Here is a 19,918-nt window from a genome sequence, read left to right as displayed (position 1 = left end):
CACCGTAAATGATTATCTACCGCCACTTAACCAGACCAAACCAACCTGAAATCGTTAGTGGCGTACGAAATCCTAGGAGACGGTGTGTAAAGAACCTTTAAATCGGAACCCAAAGACGGTAAAGGTGGTGACTTTCCAACCCTGAGATGATGAAGGTTCGAGCAAATCACCTCTAAGAAAAAAATTGTGCATATCGACCTCTAGGTTTGTAAGATTTTACGAACTACCACCTTTGTCTCCTGATTTGTGATTCCATCAAACCACCACTTCGAGATCTGCAAGCTCTAACGAACTAGTGGTGACAAAGATAAAGGTTTTCAGGTGAACATGTAGTAACGAAGAATGTGTAGATCTGAGAAAAATAAGGTTTTCAGGCAAAGCGACAGTCACAAAGATGAAGGCGATGGCGACGAAGACGACAATGTTGTAGATCTGATGAAGAGGTCACCTTCTCCGGCAAAGCGGCAATCACAACAACGTGACGATTCCAAAGAAGGCGAGGACACACCGGTGATGGAGATTCTAGTGGTGGTTCATATATTCGGTGGTGGTGGTGGTGAATATTTTCGGTAATCGTATCTAGAGAGAAAGAGAGAGAGAGAGAGAGAGAGAGAGAGAGAGAAATATTACATTAAAAGTTTTAAAAAAGGTGGGGTAGGTTGACCATATTTTTTTAATTAAAATTAATAATTGTTACATTAAATTAATTGGAAAAGAAATAGACAAAGGGCATTATGGTCATTTTAGATATGTCATGGACTACATTCGCAACAAAAATGCATATCAGGGACGAAGAGTGTAAGTTTTAAGCAAACGAGTAACTGTCCGAGTTAGGTTTTGAAAATAGGGACTAAACGTGTGTTTTCGCAAATGTACGAGGGACGATTAGCGTAATTTACTCTAGACTTTTTTTCTAGGAGCGTTGCTCCTATATAAGGGGTGCTTCACCCTTCGTGCTACATTGCTCCTCCAGATTTGTAACAAGTGTCGAAAAGCTAGTGGTTCGTGTCTCCCTTCTAGAAGCAGTGCACGCTGCTGCCCGCGTGCATGTACAAATTTTCAATTTTTCTAAAATTTTATCTTTTTTTAAATCCACGCGTAGCTATCGATGAGTAATAAAAATTTCGTTTAGACTCAGTCGACTAGTTCTCACTTTAGTTTTAATTTATATTTTTATAAGGCTTAGATCGCTAAACTTCGTATAAAAATCATAACTCTTTCATACCAATTATGTTCTCGACTATCTTATATCGATGAAATTGTATTTACGAGATCTTCAACTCTCTTTTAGATTGTTTTTCCTAACAATCAACTGCTTTTAATTTTAGTTTTTGTGTTGACACAGTTGCGCTAAAACTTTGAATAATCAAAATTTCCTCATATGAAGTCAGATTTAGGTGTTCTCTATATGCACGCTCTCGCTTTTACGATTACTATAACTTTTGTTTAGATTACTTAGGATAATAAGCAACCCAACTACGATTCACTACTTACGACACTCTTTCCCGTATAGGCTTGAATGCGAAACTTCGACAAATCATAACTTCTGCATACAATTTCCAGGAGACACATCCTGGTCTTTCATACAATTGCCAGAGGCCAAAACCATGGTATATGATATATATATATATATATATATATATATATATATATATATATATATATATATATATATATATATATATATATATATATATGCCAATGGTACACCCTAGTCTTCCATGGAAGTATCACAAAGACAACTAGCATCCTACATATAACTGCCAGGGTCAGACCCTGGTCTTGCATACAATTTCCATGAGCCACATCCTGGTATTTCATACAATTGCCAAGGGCCAAAACCCTGGTCTTTAATACATATTCCAAGGGCCACACTCTAGTCTTCCATGCATGTATCACAAAGACAAGTAGCATCCTATATAATATAGTGAGAAGACTCGTCTTGACGAGGTAGTCAACAACTAACAACTCTCACAACCAACAACCAGGTGCTATACACCTCCTAATAAACCATACAAGGTAAACCCTTAGTCTACCTTCTAAAACTAAAAATTTGACGGACAGTTAACCTATACCAAAATTCAACGGTCAAATTCAAAGTCGACAACCAACATCGCTAACAAATGATTCTCATATCATGACCATCCCATGCTCATGTCGTGGCTAACTAACTCAACCCGATCCAAAAATCCAGTCATGAACAAATCAGTCGCGATCAAAACCATTGCCACGTCGTGATGCCTATGCCCCCACGTTGTGACAGAGTCCGTCCAAAACAATCGAGAAATCTTACCATCATGTCGTGACCTCTATATGGTTATGCCGTGACTACTGCAATTTTGGACAACTTAATGCATTCGACCCTTAATCCTCTAAGCCATCCATTCCAACTTTCCAGAGGGCCTTCTTACTCCAAAAACATTCTACAAATTGATGCTTTATAGGCATGCATGTCTAATGAATGTCTTGATGTCGTATTATTTCAAAAATGATGAAAAATGGAACCACAATCACATAAATGTCTTCAAAACTTAGCCAAACTTGAGATCCAACATATACAACCCTCAAGGGACCTCAATGACCCATAAAGTTGCCAACTTTATGGAATCCTTCCATCCAAACTACCACAACATAAAGAAAAAGGGACAAGTAGCCTAGATCTAGAAGCATATGCAACATAAAGCTTGGATCTTGAACACTTACAATGGTTCAAATGGAAACTCCAAGCTTTTTAAGAGGTTCTCTATACCATAATAAGCTTCTTCTTCCATCAAAAAGCACCAAAACACCAAGGGTAAGCTCACAAATGAAGAAGAGGGTATTATGGTTTTCTTCAAGGTTCTATAGGGTGATGGAGGATGGAAACGATGTCCTAAATCTGATATTAGAGGTTTAAATACGGAGGAAACCCTAAAAGATCATGGGCTTGGGCTACAACGATTTTCACGTTGTAACCGTACTCTAGTCACGTCGTGAGAGCCTTCCGAAAACGTGTTCTCATATCTGGTATGTCACGTCGTGGCATATGGTTTTCCTCAAAAACCATACATTTGACTCCTTAATGTCATACATTGATCCATTCTAGGAGACGGGTGTTGCAATCGATAAGATGAAAGAGCCGAGATATCCATTGATACCTATGAAACGTTCGTCATACCGAAACAAAAATATTCACATAACAAATTAAAGAAAAGCGACATATGAAAAAGCTTTTGATCAAACGATACAGTAGTCTATTACAAATACCTAACAACAACAACCTCATAACACAATTTTCAAGTATAAACTATTTAGAATAATACAATATCACAAACCCTAGAAACCACAGACAACAAAACAACAAAAAAAATATTAAATCATATAACTGAAGAAGACGACGACCGACCTGTAGAGGGAAAAGATACACCTAAAAATATTGAATACAGTGTCGTAGAAGAAGTCGAGAGAAAGCCAATTTGTAGGTTTGGTATAGTGATCCTGGCTCCAGAGGTCTTTCAAGAAGATGATGATCTTCGACGATGCTACATCTGGTTTCCAGAGGTCTTTGAGCTTCTGAGTAACTTGCGACAGAGATGACAGTCATTTGAGGAATGAGAATCGAAAGCAAGACGACCATTCGAGGGTCGGGAACTTAAAGCAATCGACATAATGTTTTCTCTAAATCGACGGGAATTCGAGGAAGCAGTTTGGGAGAGAAAAATGAGTGTTGGAAGGAACGAGAAGTTTCTTTGGGTGTCTACAACAGATTTAATAGAAGCAAGAAAAATCAATACAACATGGAAGCGTATTGGCCGGAAATGGTTGGAACGGAGCCAACTCAAAACCGAAAAATGTTCCTAAACCATGTCCCAAATTAATATATACTAATATAATATGCCCAGATAAAAAAATAACTATAAAGTTAGTAATAATTTAACCAAAGAAAATATTCATTCTTTTATAGATTCGTGTTTGTGGAGTATTAGTCTTGATATTGATGTTTAGGAATGGAATAATACCTTCTTTTGGATTTTAGGCGTTGCAAACTTGACTCTTTGGTTACTGACAGTCTGACATCATCTTCAACACTTATGAAATTTTTTCTTTTTGGAAATGCCGAATTTGATTACTAGCAAAAAAAAAAGCTAGAAAAAGAAATTATAAATTCGTGCATATCTATGAAAGAAAACCACTTTCTAACCGTAAAAACCATAAGAATATAAATATCCTACCAACTACCGGAATGAAATTAAATATATTTCAAAAACATTCATGGATCCATTAGACCATAGGGTGTGGGTAACTAGATGTAACACCATTTTGGTGTCACATCATATGCCACATCATCAATGGTGTTATAACACCAGTGAGGAAATAAGCAACATGTTGTATCTTGTTATGACACCAACTTTTTTTTCATTTTATAACTTATTTTTTATTTATTTCGATCTTTTTTTTAATTGAGACAAATATTTTTTAAATATAAAAAATAAATAAAACATAATGTTTAAAAATTATAAAAAACAATTAAATATTTTTAAATATTAAAATTAACATAAAGACTAAATTACACATAATATCCAAAAACAAAAAAAAAAATAACATCCAAATTCAAAAAAAAAATAAAAAATAAAAAATACAACGCTATTCGTTATCGTTATTGTTACCATAGAAGATATAATCCGCCAAGTCATCTCGAAGTTGTTTGTATTTATTTGCGTCCTGAATGTCAACAACGCGATGCAAACAATCTGTTGTTCCTGGTTGAAACTGAACGTGTCTGGGTTCCGTTGGGATATAGTGTGCGATATTTCGCCCTTTATCTTCTACTACCATGTTATGCATTATGATACATGCATACATGATATATCGTAAAGTTTCTAAATCCAATGGTTGTGCTGCATGTTCAACTATATGTCACTTCGCCTTCAGCACTCCAAAAACACGTTCCACATCCTTACGTGCTCCTTCTTGTCTTCTCTTAAAAAAATTGTCTCGTTCTTCAACCGGGTGGTGGAATGCCTTCACGAATGTGGAATACTGAGGATATATTCCATCTGTAAGGTAATACCCATATTTGTATTCGTTTCCATTCAATGTGAAAGGAGCATCCATGGCTTTTCCATTCAAAAGATCGTCGAATATTGGCGACTGATCAAGAACGTTGACGTCGTTGTTGGAACCCGCAACCCCAAAAAATGCATGTCAAATCCATAAATCTTGAGAAGCGACAGCCTCTAACACCAACGAAGGTGATCCGTGATGACCACTTGTGTATTGCCCTTTCCATGCTACTGGACAAATTTTCCATTTCCAGTGTGTGCAATCAATGCTTCTGATCATTCTGGGAAACCTATGGCGTTCTTCATGCGCCGCATACAATTCTTGCAAATCATGCAACGAAGGTTTCCGCAAATACACGTCTCCAAAAGTTTCAACAACACCCCTTGATAATGTATACAAACTCTCTCTTGCGGTTCTTTCGGACATTCTCATATAGTCGTCCATGGTGTCGTGTGACTCCCCCATAGCCATCAAACGAATGGCCGCAACACATTTCTGCAACGTTGTAAACTCCCGTCTACCTCTAGCATCATATCTTAATTGAAAAAATTTGTACCTAAACATAAATTTACTACAGTTTAAAAATATATTGCATATGTTGTAAAATTAAAGAAACATGTAGTACATTTTTATTTATTTTGTATAAAAATATAGTAAACAAACGATACCGGTTTTCCAAGGCGTTGGTGATTCATAAGAACACATCCCTACTCAAACGAAATCTTCTTTTGAAGTCCTTCGCCCCGTATACACAATTATCCGCAAAGTAATCGTGATATAGATGTTCGTGTCCTTCCTCGTGATTTTTGTTTAACATCGCACGTCTTGTTAATAGCGGGGTTGGGTCTGGTTGTAGCAGGTCGGTAGTATAATAATGATACATCATCCTAAAGAAAATATCGTCATCTGAATCATCGGACGAGTCGAAAGGATCCATATTTTTTTTGAAGATAACTGAAAGTATGTAGAGAGGAGAAGAGAAAGTGTGAAATTTTTAATAAAATGGGAGGTATTTATAGGATAAATTGTTTTTTTTTAATAATTAATTTTTTTTCCAAACCGTTGCAATTTAAAGACTCAGACGGTCACAATTCATTCGTTTATTCCCGTCGTCACGCCAATGAGATCCACCTTCGACGAGTTGCAACGAGCAGGGGGGGGGGGGTGTTCCCCCCGTTACACCGTCGTCGCCAAGCGTCACGTCAGCCGCGTTGTTTCTCGTTTGGCCCATACCGATTGCTCTTAGGGAGTCTGGATAGGCCGTGATGCCCTTCATATTTTGTCCAATAATATAAAATTTTTCAAAAAAATTTCTGCAACAGATACATCGGGAAAAAAATAAGCTACCATAAAAAAATTAGGTTATTTCTAAATTATAAATTCAAATACAAAATAGTCCAAAATTTTAAAATGGTAAATCTCAATATTTTGAGAAATTTTTTAATAAGTCCTAAATTTTATTTTTTGAACAAAGTAATCTCGACCTTTTTACTTTTTGAATAGAAAAACCCAAGAAACTTGCTAATTTATTCATTTTAGCCATTTTTGACCTGTTCAGCTTCAGCAGTTCATGAGACCAAATTGTTAAATTTTCGAAAATAATGAGACTTTTTGTAGATTTCGTTAAAATTTATATATAATGTATAAACATATTTTTTACGTTTATATATATATATATATATATATATATATATATATATATATATATATATATATATATATATATATATATATATATATATTACGTATTTGTGTATTATTTAAGTTTTTATATGTATATATATATGTACATATTTTTATGTATTTTAATTGTAGAACGTATTTGTTTTGCTTATTTATATGTATTTTTAACCATTTTACATATTTTTTTAATGTATTCTTGTGTTGTTTTTTATGTATAATGTATTTATATGTATTTTACATATTTATGTATTTTTTCAAGTTTTTTATATAGATGTTTATATATTTTAAATGTATAAATATATATATTTTTTACGTATTTATATCTATTTTTAAATATTTTACATATTTTTTTATGTGTTTTTTGTGTATTACATATTTATGTATTTTTTAAAAGCTTTTTATGTAGATATTTATGTATTTTGAATATATAACGTAATGTTTTAAGTATTTATATGTATTTTATAATTATTTTACATATTTTTGTGTGTTTTTATGTATTTTTATGTATTATGTATTTATATGTATTTTTGCGTATTTATGTATTTTTTTAGTTTTTTTGATATAGATGTTCATGTATTTTTATGTATTTTAAATGTTTGATAGTATTATTTTTATGTATTTATGTAAATTTTACTTCAAGTCGTCTTCACCATTTCATCTAATTTGCACAACTTATTCCAGTATGTCTAGATGGTTTACTACATACTCATATATTTTAAGTTTTTCCCAGTCAACGTATAATTTCAAGATAAGCTAATAGGAAAAGTTTAAAGTATGTTGGTATGTAGGAATACCATCTAGACATACTCGAAGAATTTGTATGAATTGGATGAATTGATGAAGACAACTTGAAGTAAAAAATACATAAATACGTAAAAAAAAATACAATTATACATATAAAATACATAACCATCTATATAAAAATACTTTAAAAATATACATAAATACATAAAAATACATATAAATTGCGACATCCCCAATTTCACGGCCAGAAAAGACCGATTTGTTTATGTTTTATTTTTATAAAATCAAAGTAATCTTTTGATTAAAAGAGTTGCGGAATTTGTTCCCAAAATAAAATATGATAGAATTTATCAAAACGTTTCTCAAAGAGAATGTATTTTCATTAAATAATAAAATCTCGAGATGTCATGTTCGACACAGACCAAAAACATAAACAATATAAAATAAACCTTACAACAGTTATTCATAACTACTGATCTATAATCCAAAATCTCTCGTCAAGTCCACCAACTTACACTCTCGTGCCATCACCTGTAATGTAAAGAAAACTGAGTGGGTCAGGCTTGGGAGCCTGGTGAGCATATAGGGTTTTCAACCCACAATAATATAATTATTATATGTAATCAGCAAACAATTAACTCAATTACTCATCCCCATTATCTTCTTAAGGTTTTACCCTAAGAACCAACTATCTTTCATTCATTTATTCCTAAGGAATTGGCACGAAATCCATTGCTGCCCAAGTTTATTTATCAAGTACTAAATCCATAGCTATCAGGCGCTAACTCCATAGTCACCAAGGTTCACTTAACAAGTGCTAACTCCATAGTCGCCAAGGCTTACTCAACAAGCACTAACTCCATAGTCGCCAAGGTTCATCAAATAGGCACGAAGTCACATCGTCGCCAAGGTTTATACCATAGGGGCTAACTCCATAGTCACCAACTATCCCATCTACCCAAGTTCTACCCAACATTTTCGTAGATATAAATACTTACACAGTTTAAATCATTTAACACTTGTATAAAACATCAATTTCACGCCCATCTCAAATAGACAAATAATATATAAACACATAGCACGTATTTCATAGCAAATACTTTATATTTATGTGTTAGAAGAAAGTAACTGCACACTCACACCTATAAACAACAATATACTTAATACACTCAAACCATACTTGTATTATTATCATGTTTATGAAAGGTTGTATACACTCACTTCATTAGACGATGCCCGGACAGCACTACGACTTGTAGAAATAGTATTCTTCGGCAGATCTGGAAGATTTTCACAAAAACCGGACTCCTCGCGGGCAGAGCTTCGGCTCGGGAATTTCACTTCTCGGGATCTTCGGGGCCTCGGGACTTGCTTCGGGGCTCGGGAATGATACCGGGGCTTCGGGATATTTCTTGCACGAAAAACGATGCAAAAACGCGAGAGAAAGAAGAGAAATGAGCAATTAAATCGGCTGCACTCGACTCCCTTTTATAGGGGCTGGAAGGTCGATTTACGCAGGGCGTAAATCCTAGTTACGCGGGGCGTAACCTGGATAGGATCGCTGACTCACCCCCTTCGGATAATATCGGCCAATATATATATAAATAAATATCGAAAATATTTAATAAACTTCAAAAATTCATATCTTCCTCATACGAACTCCGTTTTCGACGTTCTTTATATCCACGCGTAGGTAAGACTACGATCTACAACTTTCGTTTAGACTTTGTCGGCTAATTTTGACTTTATTTTTTATTATTTATTTTTAGTAGGCCGGGACAGGAAAACTCCGTTATAAAATCATAACTTTTTCATCCGACGTCCGTTTTCGCCTATCTTTTTATCGTTTTACTACAATTAATGAGATCTTCAATTCTCATTTAGATTGTTTCGGCTAAAAACCGCTCGGTCTCAAATCGAGTATTCGGGCTGCATATCGCTAAGTCGAAACTTCGAAAAATCATAACTTCCTCATACGAAGTCAGATTTGGGCGTTCTTTTTATGTACGCTCATGGTTTAACGAACTCTACGACTTCATTTAGATTGCTAAGGCTAAATATCACTCTAACGTAAATTCACTTTTTACGTCGCGCTGTGTTGTGTCGGTTCTGTCGCAAAACTTCGACAGGTCATAACTTTTTCGTTATAACTCGGATTTCGGCGTTCTTTATATGTACGGAATCCTTGTAACATATACTAAAACTTAGTTAAGATTATTCATTCTAAATAATCTTTTATCAAAAAGTCATTTTTGAAGCTTATCGTCTCTAAATTGACTAGTTCTGATCTATGTGCATTACATAAATACATAATATATAAAAAAAACACATCAAAATACATAAAAATGTGTAAGATACTTAAAAATACATATAAATATGTAAAAAATACGTTTATACATTTAAAATACATAAAATATATCATCTATTTTTATTTGTTATTTTTATGTATTATGTAATTTTATATATATATATATATATATATATATATATATATATATATATATATATATATATATATATAAAATTCTTAAAAATACATATAAATACGTTTATAAGTTTAAAATACATAAAAAATGTAAACATATACATATAAAAGCTTACAAAAAGACATAAATACATAAAAAAATATAAAAATACATAATATATATATATATATATATATATATATATATATACATAAAAAATACATTTATACATTTAAAATACATAAAATACGTAAACATATGCATATAAAAACTGAAAAACTACAAAAGTACGTAAATATATATATATATATATATATATATATATATATATATATATATATATATATATAAGTACGTAAAAAGTACGTTTATATATTATATATAAGTTTTGAAAAAATCGGTAGAAAAGTCTTATTATTTTGGAAAAATTAACGATTTGGTTCTATGACCTGCTGAACAGGTCAAAAAAGATTAAAGTGAATAAATTAAATTGTTTCTTGGGCTTTTCTATTCAAAAAGTTAAAAAGTTGGGAATTTTATATTCAAAAGTTAAAATTTAAGACTATATTAAAAAAATTTCTAAAATATTGAAATTTTTCTATAGATTTTCCATTTTAAACTAATCAGAATGCCCAATACATTTAAATAGTCCAAACTTTTTAATCCCAATGACAAAATAATTCAAAGAAACAAGTTAAAATAATCAAAATACCCGATACGTATGTAATGTCAAAAAAAAAACTTTAATAAAAAATGTTTTGATTAACTTATATGATACCAAAACAAAATAATTTGATAAATAATTTTTTTTTTAATGTTCAACAGATTCTATTTATACATATAATGATATAAAATGTTAAAAAAAAACATATTTTTATACAATTTGTTTATTTACATATAAAAATTTAGTTTTTTGTCATATTTTTTTTTAAGAACTTAAGTCAATAACATAAAAAAGTATCTTTTATAAGAAAATTTTATGTTAACAATAGTTAAATTAACATATGTTACAAAATAGATAATGTTTAAAAGTTATAAAATGTGAAGCCATAGAAAATGATATAAATTCATTTTGGATAAGTTATCATATGTTTAAGTATATTTGGTGATGAAAAAAAAGTAATACATGAAACATAGGATACAATAATAATTTACGTTTAACTGATTTTTTCAAACAATAATTTGGTAATCTAACCTACATAAATGATATTTTTGAAAGAAAAAAAAAAGTAACCAAATTATATAATTTATTAGAAAATAATCGTTTCGTCCAGAAAATGTCATTCCAGAACCACCTCAGGGTTACCGGAGTAGTATTCCGGAGAAACGTTCTGGAATAGTAATTTTTTTTGCTTTGTTTATTGCAAAAAATAATAGTGTTTGAAATCTTTAAATCTAACAAAAATAATAATTACATAAAGTTAAATATGTTATATGTAACATCTTGATATTCAAGTATGTTCAAATATGCCTTTGGTACATAAATTTGTTTGCAAATTGGTCCCTTATAGTATTTTTTTATAGAGAAAACATGTTTCATCACCTACGTTGGGCATACTTCTCGTACGTTGGGTGTACGTGGCCTGGACCAAAACCCTAATATTTAGGGTTTGTGCACTATTTAAACACGCTTATAGCCTCAAAACTCTTTCTTTCATCAGCCTCCACCCCTTATATCGAACCTTGTAAAAACCTAATCCATTTTGAGAGCATCGTTGAGCCATTGGTGTGTGTTTTGGTGTTCTTAGAGGAAAGAGAAGGAAAGGAAAGCATCTTGGAAGCTTGAGGCGCTTTGGATCCAGAAACACATCACTATTTTGCACCACTTGGAGGTAAAAAGCTTTGATCTTGATGAAGTTTTACTTAGATCTTTATTAGCCATGGATTTTGTTCATTTTGGTCCCATAAGCTTGATGTATTTGAGTATGGGTTACTCTAATTCATTTGAGTTGTCCTTTCAGATGTTTTGCAGTGTTTAGAATCATAAAAGTGTAATCTTGGTCTCTAGTTTTCCTTCATGCATGGACTAGGATGTCTTAATGAGTTAGGAAGTTAGTGTTTTTTATATTAAGCACTTAATATCAATGCAAGATCTTAAAGTTGGAAACTTTATGATTAAGGACATCATTTGAGGACTAGATCTGGATTTTGGACGAAAGTGTAACATGCAGATCCTTGAGGTATTTTAATTCCCTAAATTTATAATTTCTGGAGGGGTCACGAAGTGAGGTTTGATGGTCACGTCGTGACTAATGGTTGGCCATTTGACTGCATCCTGATGAGGTCTCACGACGTGAGGCATAAGTGCTCATGACGTGAGGACGACTGATGACTCAAATGTAACGCCCGTAGATCTGAGCTACTCAATTTAAAGATAATAGGGGTCGAAAAAGACTTTTCGACTGAAAGACCCCATTCACTAAAATTACCATAAAGGCAAACATGCTACATGCATATTCATAATTATAATTCACACTAGTGGTCTACAAAAGCATGGATACAAACCAACTAAAAGAGTTTTTACAAAGTTTCATAACTAGTTGTATAAACACATAACTACCCAGGAATTTATAATCCATATACATATATGTATACCAAGTAAAAACGTAGTAGTGTCAACTACTATAAGTCCTCCAACAAAGCCTGTTTACTCTGGATGCTTATCACCTGAAATAGTTAAACACTGAAAGGGATAAGCGGGCGTCGCTTAGTGAGTTCAAAAATAGATACAATATAACGCTATGCCATATGCATAACAATATGACAGGAACAAAAAAGAAACAAAGGACAACAAACGCTTATATATGTATCAAATGAAGGGCTTTCCAAATCAATAAACAGTTAGATTCAAGGGATTACAATCAATAAGACACAATAATTTAGGATCATAAGAATCATAAATTCCAGCCCAAGAGGCACATAAAACACAATCCCTTTTAATCATGTTGCTAGAATATACAGACTTTTAGCCTTACCTAGCCCGAAGCCAATACCAAAGTGATACGAGTCATGCTCTACATGGTCAAAGGCACAAAGCCATTACCAAAGTGATACGAGTCATGCTCTACATGGCCAAAGGCATCAAAATCAATATCAAGTAATAACCACTTAGATCAATAACACAAGAAAGCACATTGCACATATAACACATAACATATAATTGTCCCTATATTGAACTTACTATGCTGTAACCGAATGTTGCGATAAAATTCCTCTTTTTTGTGATGAAATTACACCATCCTCAGGCCTCTAAAACCTTCAATTATACCCCTGGAGTTCATATTTCAAATTTCATAAGCAATTACTTAACTACTCTCAAGTTATGTTGTTTTCAATTTAGAAATTTTAGTTTTTGTTCTTTCTATAGCTGTCACTTGCAGATCTGTTTTACCCTTCTTAAATGTCAAAATAACTAATAAATTATAAATATTAACAAAATAGACTCTTATATCTTTCTAATGCCACTGACCTCACATTTTTATGGTTTTTCTATAATTTACTATGAATTTTACAAAACAGTATCCTAAAGCTGTCAAAATGTCCCAAAGCTGTCAAAATTCAGCCTTGTTGCACTGAACATATAGCTGTTTTCACCCATCTTAAGTCCGGAATTAGATTTTGGTATTAAAACAAAAATCAAAGTAGACATTCTCAGCTTTCCAGGGATATATAGCACATCTCCATACGATTTTTCTACAATGTTTGGTGATTTTTACAAAAACAAGACAATTATACCCTTTATAATTTCATTTTACCCTTTACATGATCAAACCTCATGATCAATATCACCAAGCTCTTCTTTTACAATTATAAAACTGAATATTTTAGTAATCCATTCTAATTCAAGTATAAACCATGGGTTTCATTACTAATTTTCACTAATTACTCTTAAACCATATGATTAATTCTCAAGTTTACATGTAGTTACTTGATTTCCATTTAAGATTCTAGGTTAATAACATAAACTCATACCTAATTTCATTAAATCAGTGGTAAACCCACTTTGATCAAACCCTAATCTCTTAATAACTCACTAATTACAAGGGTTAATCAAATAATTAAGAGTTCATACCTTGATTACTAGACTTGATACTTCAAGAACACTCAAAATCTTGATTTATTTTTCAAAACTTGATCAAGATTGATCATGTATGTGAAAATCTCCCATAGGGATGGTGAGGAACTGAAAATGGCAGAAAAATGACTCAAAATCGTGTTTCAATGGGTAAAAACCCGAGTTGGGTCGGGTTTGACCCGGTTTGGGTACCCATTTTACCCCTAAACACTAAAACTTGCATAACTTTTCGCTCGAAACTCCGTTTTCGATGAGGTTTTCGCCTATACGTTTCTAACGAGATAATTTACAACTTCCAATAAAAATATCCCAGAAAAGATCTTCCAATAAAATCAGATTTACTTATTTCCAACTTAGACGTTATATTTTCGTTAATTCCGATAGTTGACTTTTTTATCGGAATCACATAAGACTTCCCTATCACTTCCAATACCTTTCAAATGATTCTAAACTTAGTTTAACTTCAAATATTATAAAACTATTTCGTTAGAAATCAACGCTTAAAACCATACCGAAAAATAATAATATTTTTTAACGCTTACAATTCTATTTTACTATAACTATCTACTTTAAACGTTTAAAACAACATAATATTTAATAATATTCATTTTTTAAACTAACAATCATATGAAACATGATAATTAAACAAGGTTACTAAAGTGTATGTTACAAATACCTCCTCCTTTTGAGGATTTCGTCCCCGAAATCACGACGATTTAAACAAGCGGGGATATTTTTCTCTTATCTCATTCTTATTTTCTCAAGTATAATTTGGGCCTCGATGATGTTTCCACTTGACAAGCACTAACTCCACTTCTTTATTACGCAGATCAACCGTTCTCTCATTTATAATCTCTTCTGGTTCTTCTACATATCTTAACTTATTATCCAATTTCACCTCGGATAATGGAACTGTCTCATCATAGATGCTCAAGCATTTGCGTAGATAGCTCACATGAAACACATCATGAATACCTGCCAAATCTTCTGACAATTCCAAGCGGTATGCTTGTTTACTAACTCTCTGGATGATTTTGAAAGGACCAACAAATCTAGGGCTTAGTTTTTCTTTCTTCCCAAATCGCATAATGCCTTTCCACGGGGATACTTTTAGCATTACGAAATCACCCACCTGGAATTCTATGGGCTGTCTCCTCTTTTCTGTATAGGACTTTTGTCGATCCTGGGCCGCTTTCATTCTTTCTCGTACAATTTGAATCTTGTCGGTGGTGTCTTGAATCATTTCAGGGCCTCCAAGGATCTTTTGTCCTATGTCTCGCCAACACAATGGCGTACGACATTTGCGACCATATAATGCTTCATATGGTGGCATTTTGATTGAAGCGTGGTAACTGTTATTATACGAAAATTCGACAAGAGGTAAGTATTTACCCCAGTTACCACCGAACTCCAAGACACATGCACGAAGCATATCTTCTACGGTTTGGATTGTTCTCTCCGTCTGACCATCTGTCTGGGGATGATAAGCTGTGCTGAGAGCAACTCGAGATCCCATTTCACGTTGCATACTTGCCCAAAAGTGTGAAGTGAAGCGAGTATCACGATCGGAAATGATCTTTAGTGGCACACCGTGTCTTGCAACAATTTCATCCAAGTATACTTGTGCGTATTTCTCCATTGGAGCCGTTTCACGCATGGCAAGAAAATGAGCACTTTTAGTCAGGTGGTCGACAATTACCCAAATGCTATCATGCTGTCTAGCAGTCTTTGGCAATTTGGTAATAAAATCCATGGATAGTTCTTCCCATTTCCATACAGGAACACTAAGACTTTCTGGGGTTCCATAAGGCTTTTGGTGCTCTGCTTTGACTTGTAAGCATACTAAGCATTCCTGTACATATCTTCCAATGTCTCTCTTTAATCCAGGCCACCAATAATCAGCTCTTACATCATAGTACATTTTACTTGTACCAGGATGTATTGAAAGTTTAGATTTATGGGCTTCATCTAAAATCTTCTGTCTGAATCCACCAATCTTTGGAATCCATAGCCGATTCTTGAATACTTTTAATCCTCGCGGATCATCAAGTAAAGCATCATTATAATGTATCATCCCTTCTTTCTTCACATTTTCTGGCTTTAGGGCCTCTTCTTGCCATTTCTCTAGTTCATCTAGAATAGTGAATTTTACTGTGGTATGAGTAATAGCATAACACATACTATTACGATAAACTTTTCTGCTAACTGCATCGGGAACTACGTTGGCTTTTCCAGGATGATATAGGATTTCACAGTCATAATCTTTGATCAGCTCCATGGCTCGTTGTTGTCTCATATTCAAATTTTGCTGACTGAATATGTACTTGAGACTTTTGTGGTCGGTAAATAATTGACATTTTGTACCAAAAAGATAATGCCTTCAAAGTTTTAGGGCAAATACCACTACAGCGAGTTCGAGATCATGAGTGGGATAATTCTTTTCATAATCTTTCAGTTGTCTTGAGGCATAAGCTATCACTTTGCCATGTTGCATCCACACACAACCGAGTCCCAATCTTGAAGCATCGTTGTATACGGAGAAATCATCATCACCTTCTGGGAGTGATAAGATTGGAGCATGAGTCAAAAGATCTTTTAGAGTTGAGAAAGCTTTTTCTTGGGCTTCACCCCATTCGAACTTTGCATCCTTCCTTGTAAGACTCGTGAGCGGTACGGCTATACGAGAAAAGTCTTTAATGAATCTTCGGTAATATCCCGTGAGACCCAAGAAACTACGAATTTCGGAAGCATTACGGGGCACTTCCCAATTTTGAATGGCTTCAATTTTGATAGGATCTACAGATACACCATCACTAGAAATAACATGGCCAAGAAATTGAACTTGGCGAAGCCAGAATTCACATTTCGAGAATTTAGCATATAGTTTCTCCTTTCGAAGAAGTTCTAATACCGCACGAATATGAATGGCATGATCAGCTTCAGACTTGGAATAGATTAGAATATCGTCAATGAATACGACGACTGATTTATCGAGCATTGGGCGACATACCCGATTCATCATATCCATGAATACAGCAGGAGCATTTGTTAAACCAAACGGCATTACAAGGAATTCATAATGCCCATATCGAGTACGAAAAGCAGTCTTCGGTACATCTTGCTCGTGAACTTTCAACTAATGATATCCAGATCTCAAATCAATCTTCGAGAAATAGCTAACACCCTGAAGTTGATCAAATAAATCATCAATGCGAGGTAGTGGGTACTTGTTTTTGATAGTCACCTTATTCAGCTCACGTAATCAATGCACATCCGCATTGATCCGTCCTTCTTCTTGACAAACAATACCGGAGCACCCCAGGGAGAGGTACTCGGTCGGATAAAGCCTTTGTCAAGTAATTCCTGTAGTTGGATCATCATTTCTTTCATCTCTGTTGGCCCGAGACGATAAGGAGTCTTTGCAATCGGAGCAGCACCAGGCACAAGGTCAATTCGGAATTCTACTTGCCTATCCGGAGGAAGGCCAGGCAAGTCATCGGGGAAAACATCAGGATATTCATTAACAACGGGAACATCATTTACCGTTTTCTTCTCCTCTTTTGAGACATCAACTGAGTAGGCCAGATAGATAGAACACCCCTTCGATATGAATTTACGAGCTTTAAGGATAGAGATTATTTTTAAGATTCTTTGTTCACCATAAACATATATAGGATTCTCCCCTTCAATAGGAATGTGTACTATCTTTTCATAGCACAAGAGTTCTGCATGTTTCTTTGACAACCAGTCCATGCCGAGAATGATATCAAAGTTGGGTAGGGAGATAGGAATCAAATTGGCAAGAAAATTATAACCTTCAATTTCTATGACACAATCTCTATAGACTTTATCAACAAGTAATGATACACTTCCCGCGGTATCTACATGAAATGGTTGGGCGAGTGCATAGCAAGCAATTTGAAAAGATCGCGCAAATTCACGAGACACAAAATAATCTGAGGCACCAGAATCAAATAAGATGTGAGCAGGTCTAGAATTGACGAGAAATGTACCAGTCACCACATTCGGGTCCTCGCGTGCCTCCTCTGGGGTAATCTGGAATGCACGACATTTAGCCTTTGGCACCTCCTCCTTTTGGGTTAAAGTACCCACCGGTTGTTGAACGGAAGCTTGGCTTCCCACCATTTGGCTGGTAAGAGTTGGGCAAAAACGCTTTCTATGGCCAGTAACAACGCAAGCATAACATGTAACATTCCTCATCGGGCAAACGGGCTTCATATGACCTGTTTCTCCGCATCCATAGCAAATCACCGGTCCTTTTCCTACCCTGCATTGACCTTGGTGGCTCTTTCCACATTTCTGGCATGGTGGTGGAGCTCTCGACTGAAGAGAAAAAGATTGTGGTCGACCGCGACCACGAAAGGCGCTCTGAGAATGTACTTTTGTGCTAGGATCAGATTGAGCCGATGGAATAGTTGAAACAGAAACAGTTCGATCAACACGTGGATGCTTCGGGACAGAAAGAGTGGCACCACGTATCTCTAAGTCATGCTCGCGCTTTCGGGCATACTCAACAGCTTTATCGAATGATAGAATATCCCGGTTGATCACAAAATCACGGATTTCATACCGTAACCCTTCCATGAATAACTGACTTTTATCGTCTTCGGTCGGGATATACTTCACAGCAAACCGTGCCCTTTGATTGAATTGAGTTTCATATTCGGTCACAGTCATTCCTCCCTGCTTAAGTTCGAGAAACTCCTTCTCCAGTCTTCCCCTCATATCTAGAGGACAATATTTTCCTAGAAAGCGGATTTTAAACATCTCCCAAGATAAATTCTCCTGGTCATACTCGTTAAGAGCTTCAAATGTCGCTTCCCACCAAACTAAGGCTTCTCCAATGAGCATTGCAGAAGCATAGTTAGCCTTGTCTTCATTAACCACATGGGAGATACGAAATACTTTTTCTGTGTTCTGGATCCAGGTAAGAACAACAATGGGATCAAGGACACCTGAAAACTCTGTAGCACCACTACTCTTGAAAGTTTTGAATGAGGGACGTTTCGCTTTCTCTCTTGAAGACTCTCCGGTGGCTTTCTCTTTACCCTTATCACTATCCCTTTTGTGTTGTTCGAGAGTTTGTCGAATAACACCAGTAAGTTTATCCAAAATTCGCGCCTCACGAGGGGATATTGGAGTATCTCCCTCATTAAGATGAAGATCTCCACCCACATCTGGTGTATGACTACCCTCGTGCTCAGTCATTGCTCTGAAAAATTTGGAGTAACATAACACGTAAGAATATAAGGATTTATCATTACCCAACACCCCACTTAAGTCTTTCCAATGGTTTGTATCCATATATGGACAATGAATATGTTCATATATCGAACTTCCAACAGTTTAAGTCTAAATACCAGTTCGTGGTATTTAGTTCACGTAAACTCGTGCTCTGATACAATGATTGAAAGACCCCATTCACTAAAATGACCATAAAGGCAAACATGCTACATGCATATTCATAATTATAATTCACACTAGTGGTCTACAAAAGCATGGATACAAACCAACTAAAAGAGTTTTTACAAAGTTTCATAACTAGTTGTATAAACACATAACTACCCAGGAATTTATAATCCATATACATATATGTATACCAAGTAAAAACGTAGTAGTGTCAACTACTATAAGTCCTCCAACAAAGCCTGTTTACTCTGGATGCTTATCACCTGAAATAGTTAAACACTGAAAGGGATAAGCGGGCGTCGCTTAGTGATTTCAAAATTAGATGCAATATAACGCTATGCCATATGCATAACAATATGACAGGAACAAAAAAGAAACAAAGGACAACAAACGCTTATATATGTATCAAATGAAGGGCTTTCCAAATCAATAAACGGTTAGATTCAAGGGATTACAATCAATAAGACACAATAATTTA

General features: G+C 34.4%; 1 protein-coding gene and 1 long non-coding RNA gene across 2 annotated transcripts; both read right to left on the bottom strand.

Annotated features, from left to right (window-relative positions):
• Positions 1-12,414: 12,414 nt before the first annotated feature.
• Positions 12,415-14,292, bottom strand: LOC128126301 (uncharacterized). The gene is made up of 4 exons (XR_008224100.1): positions 14,008-14,292; positions 13,117-13,205; positions 12,911-12,999; positions 12,415-12,602 (listed from the first exon to the last, which is right to left on the bottom strand). It is a non-coding gene; the product is annotated as an uncharacterized LOC128126301 (long non-coding RNA).
• An 89-nt stretch (positions 14,293-14,381) lies between these two features.
• Positions 14,382-19,239, bottom strand: LOC122197924 (uncharacterized). The gene is made up of 2 exons (XM_042902119.2): positions 17,826-19,239; positions 14,382-14,443 (listed from the first exon to the last, which is right to left on the bottom strand). Exons 1-2 carry the CDS (start codon positions 19,237-19,239, stop codon positions 14,382-14,384), a joined length of 1,476 nt encoding a protein of 491 aa, XP_042758053.2.
• Positions 19,240-19,918: the final 679 nt, after the last annotated feature.

The sequence above is a fragment of the Lactuca sativa genome, chromosome 5, assembly GCF_002870075.4.
Source record: "Lactuca sativa cultivar Salinas chromosome 5, Lsat_Salinas_v11, whole genome shotgun sequence".
Classification (NCBI taxonomy): Eukaryota; Viridiplantae; Streptophyta; class Magnoliopsida; order Asterales; family Asteraceae; genus Lactuca; species Lactuca sativa.
This window is presented reverse-complemented; position numbering and strand designations above follow the sequence as displayed.

Excerpts from the sequence above, each read along its gene's own strand:
- LOC122197924 (XM_042902119.2), bottom strand. The coding sequence starts at position 19,239 with ATGACTGAGCACGAGGGTAGTCATACACCAGATGTGGGTGGAGATCTT. Across the intron at positions 14,444-17,825 it reads TTGTGTCATAGAAATTGAAG|GTATTGGAAGTGATAGGGAA; the intron begins GTTATAATTTTC and ends ATCATTTGAAAG.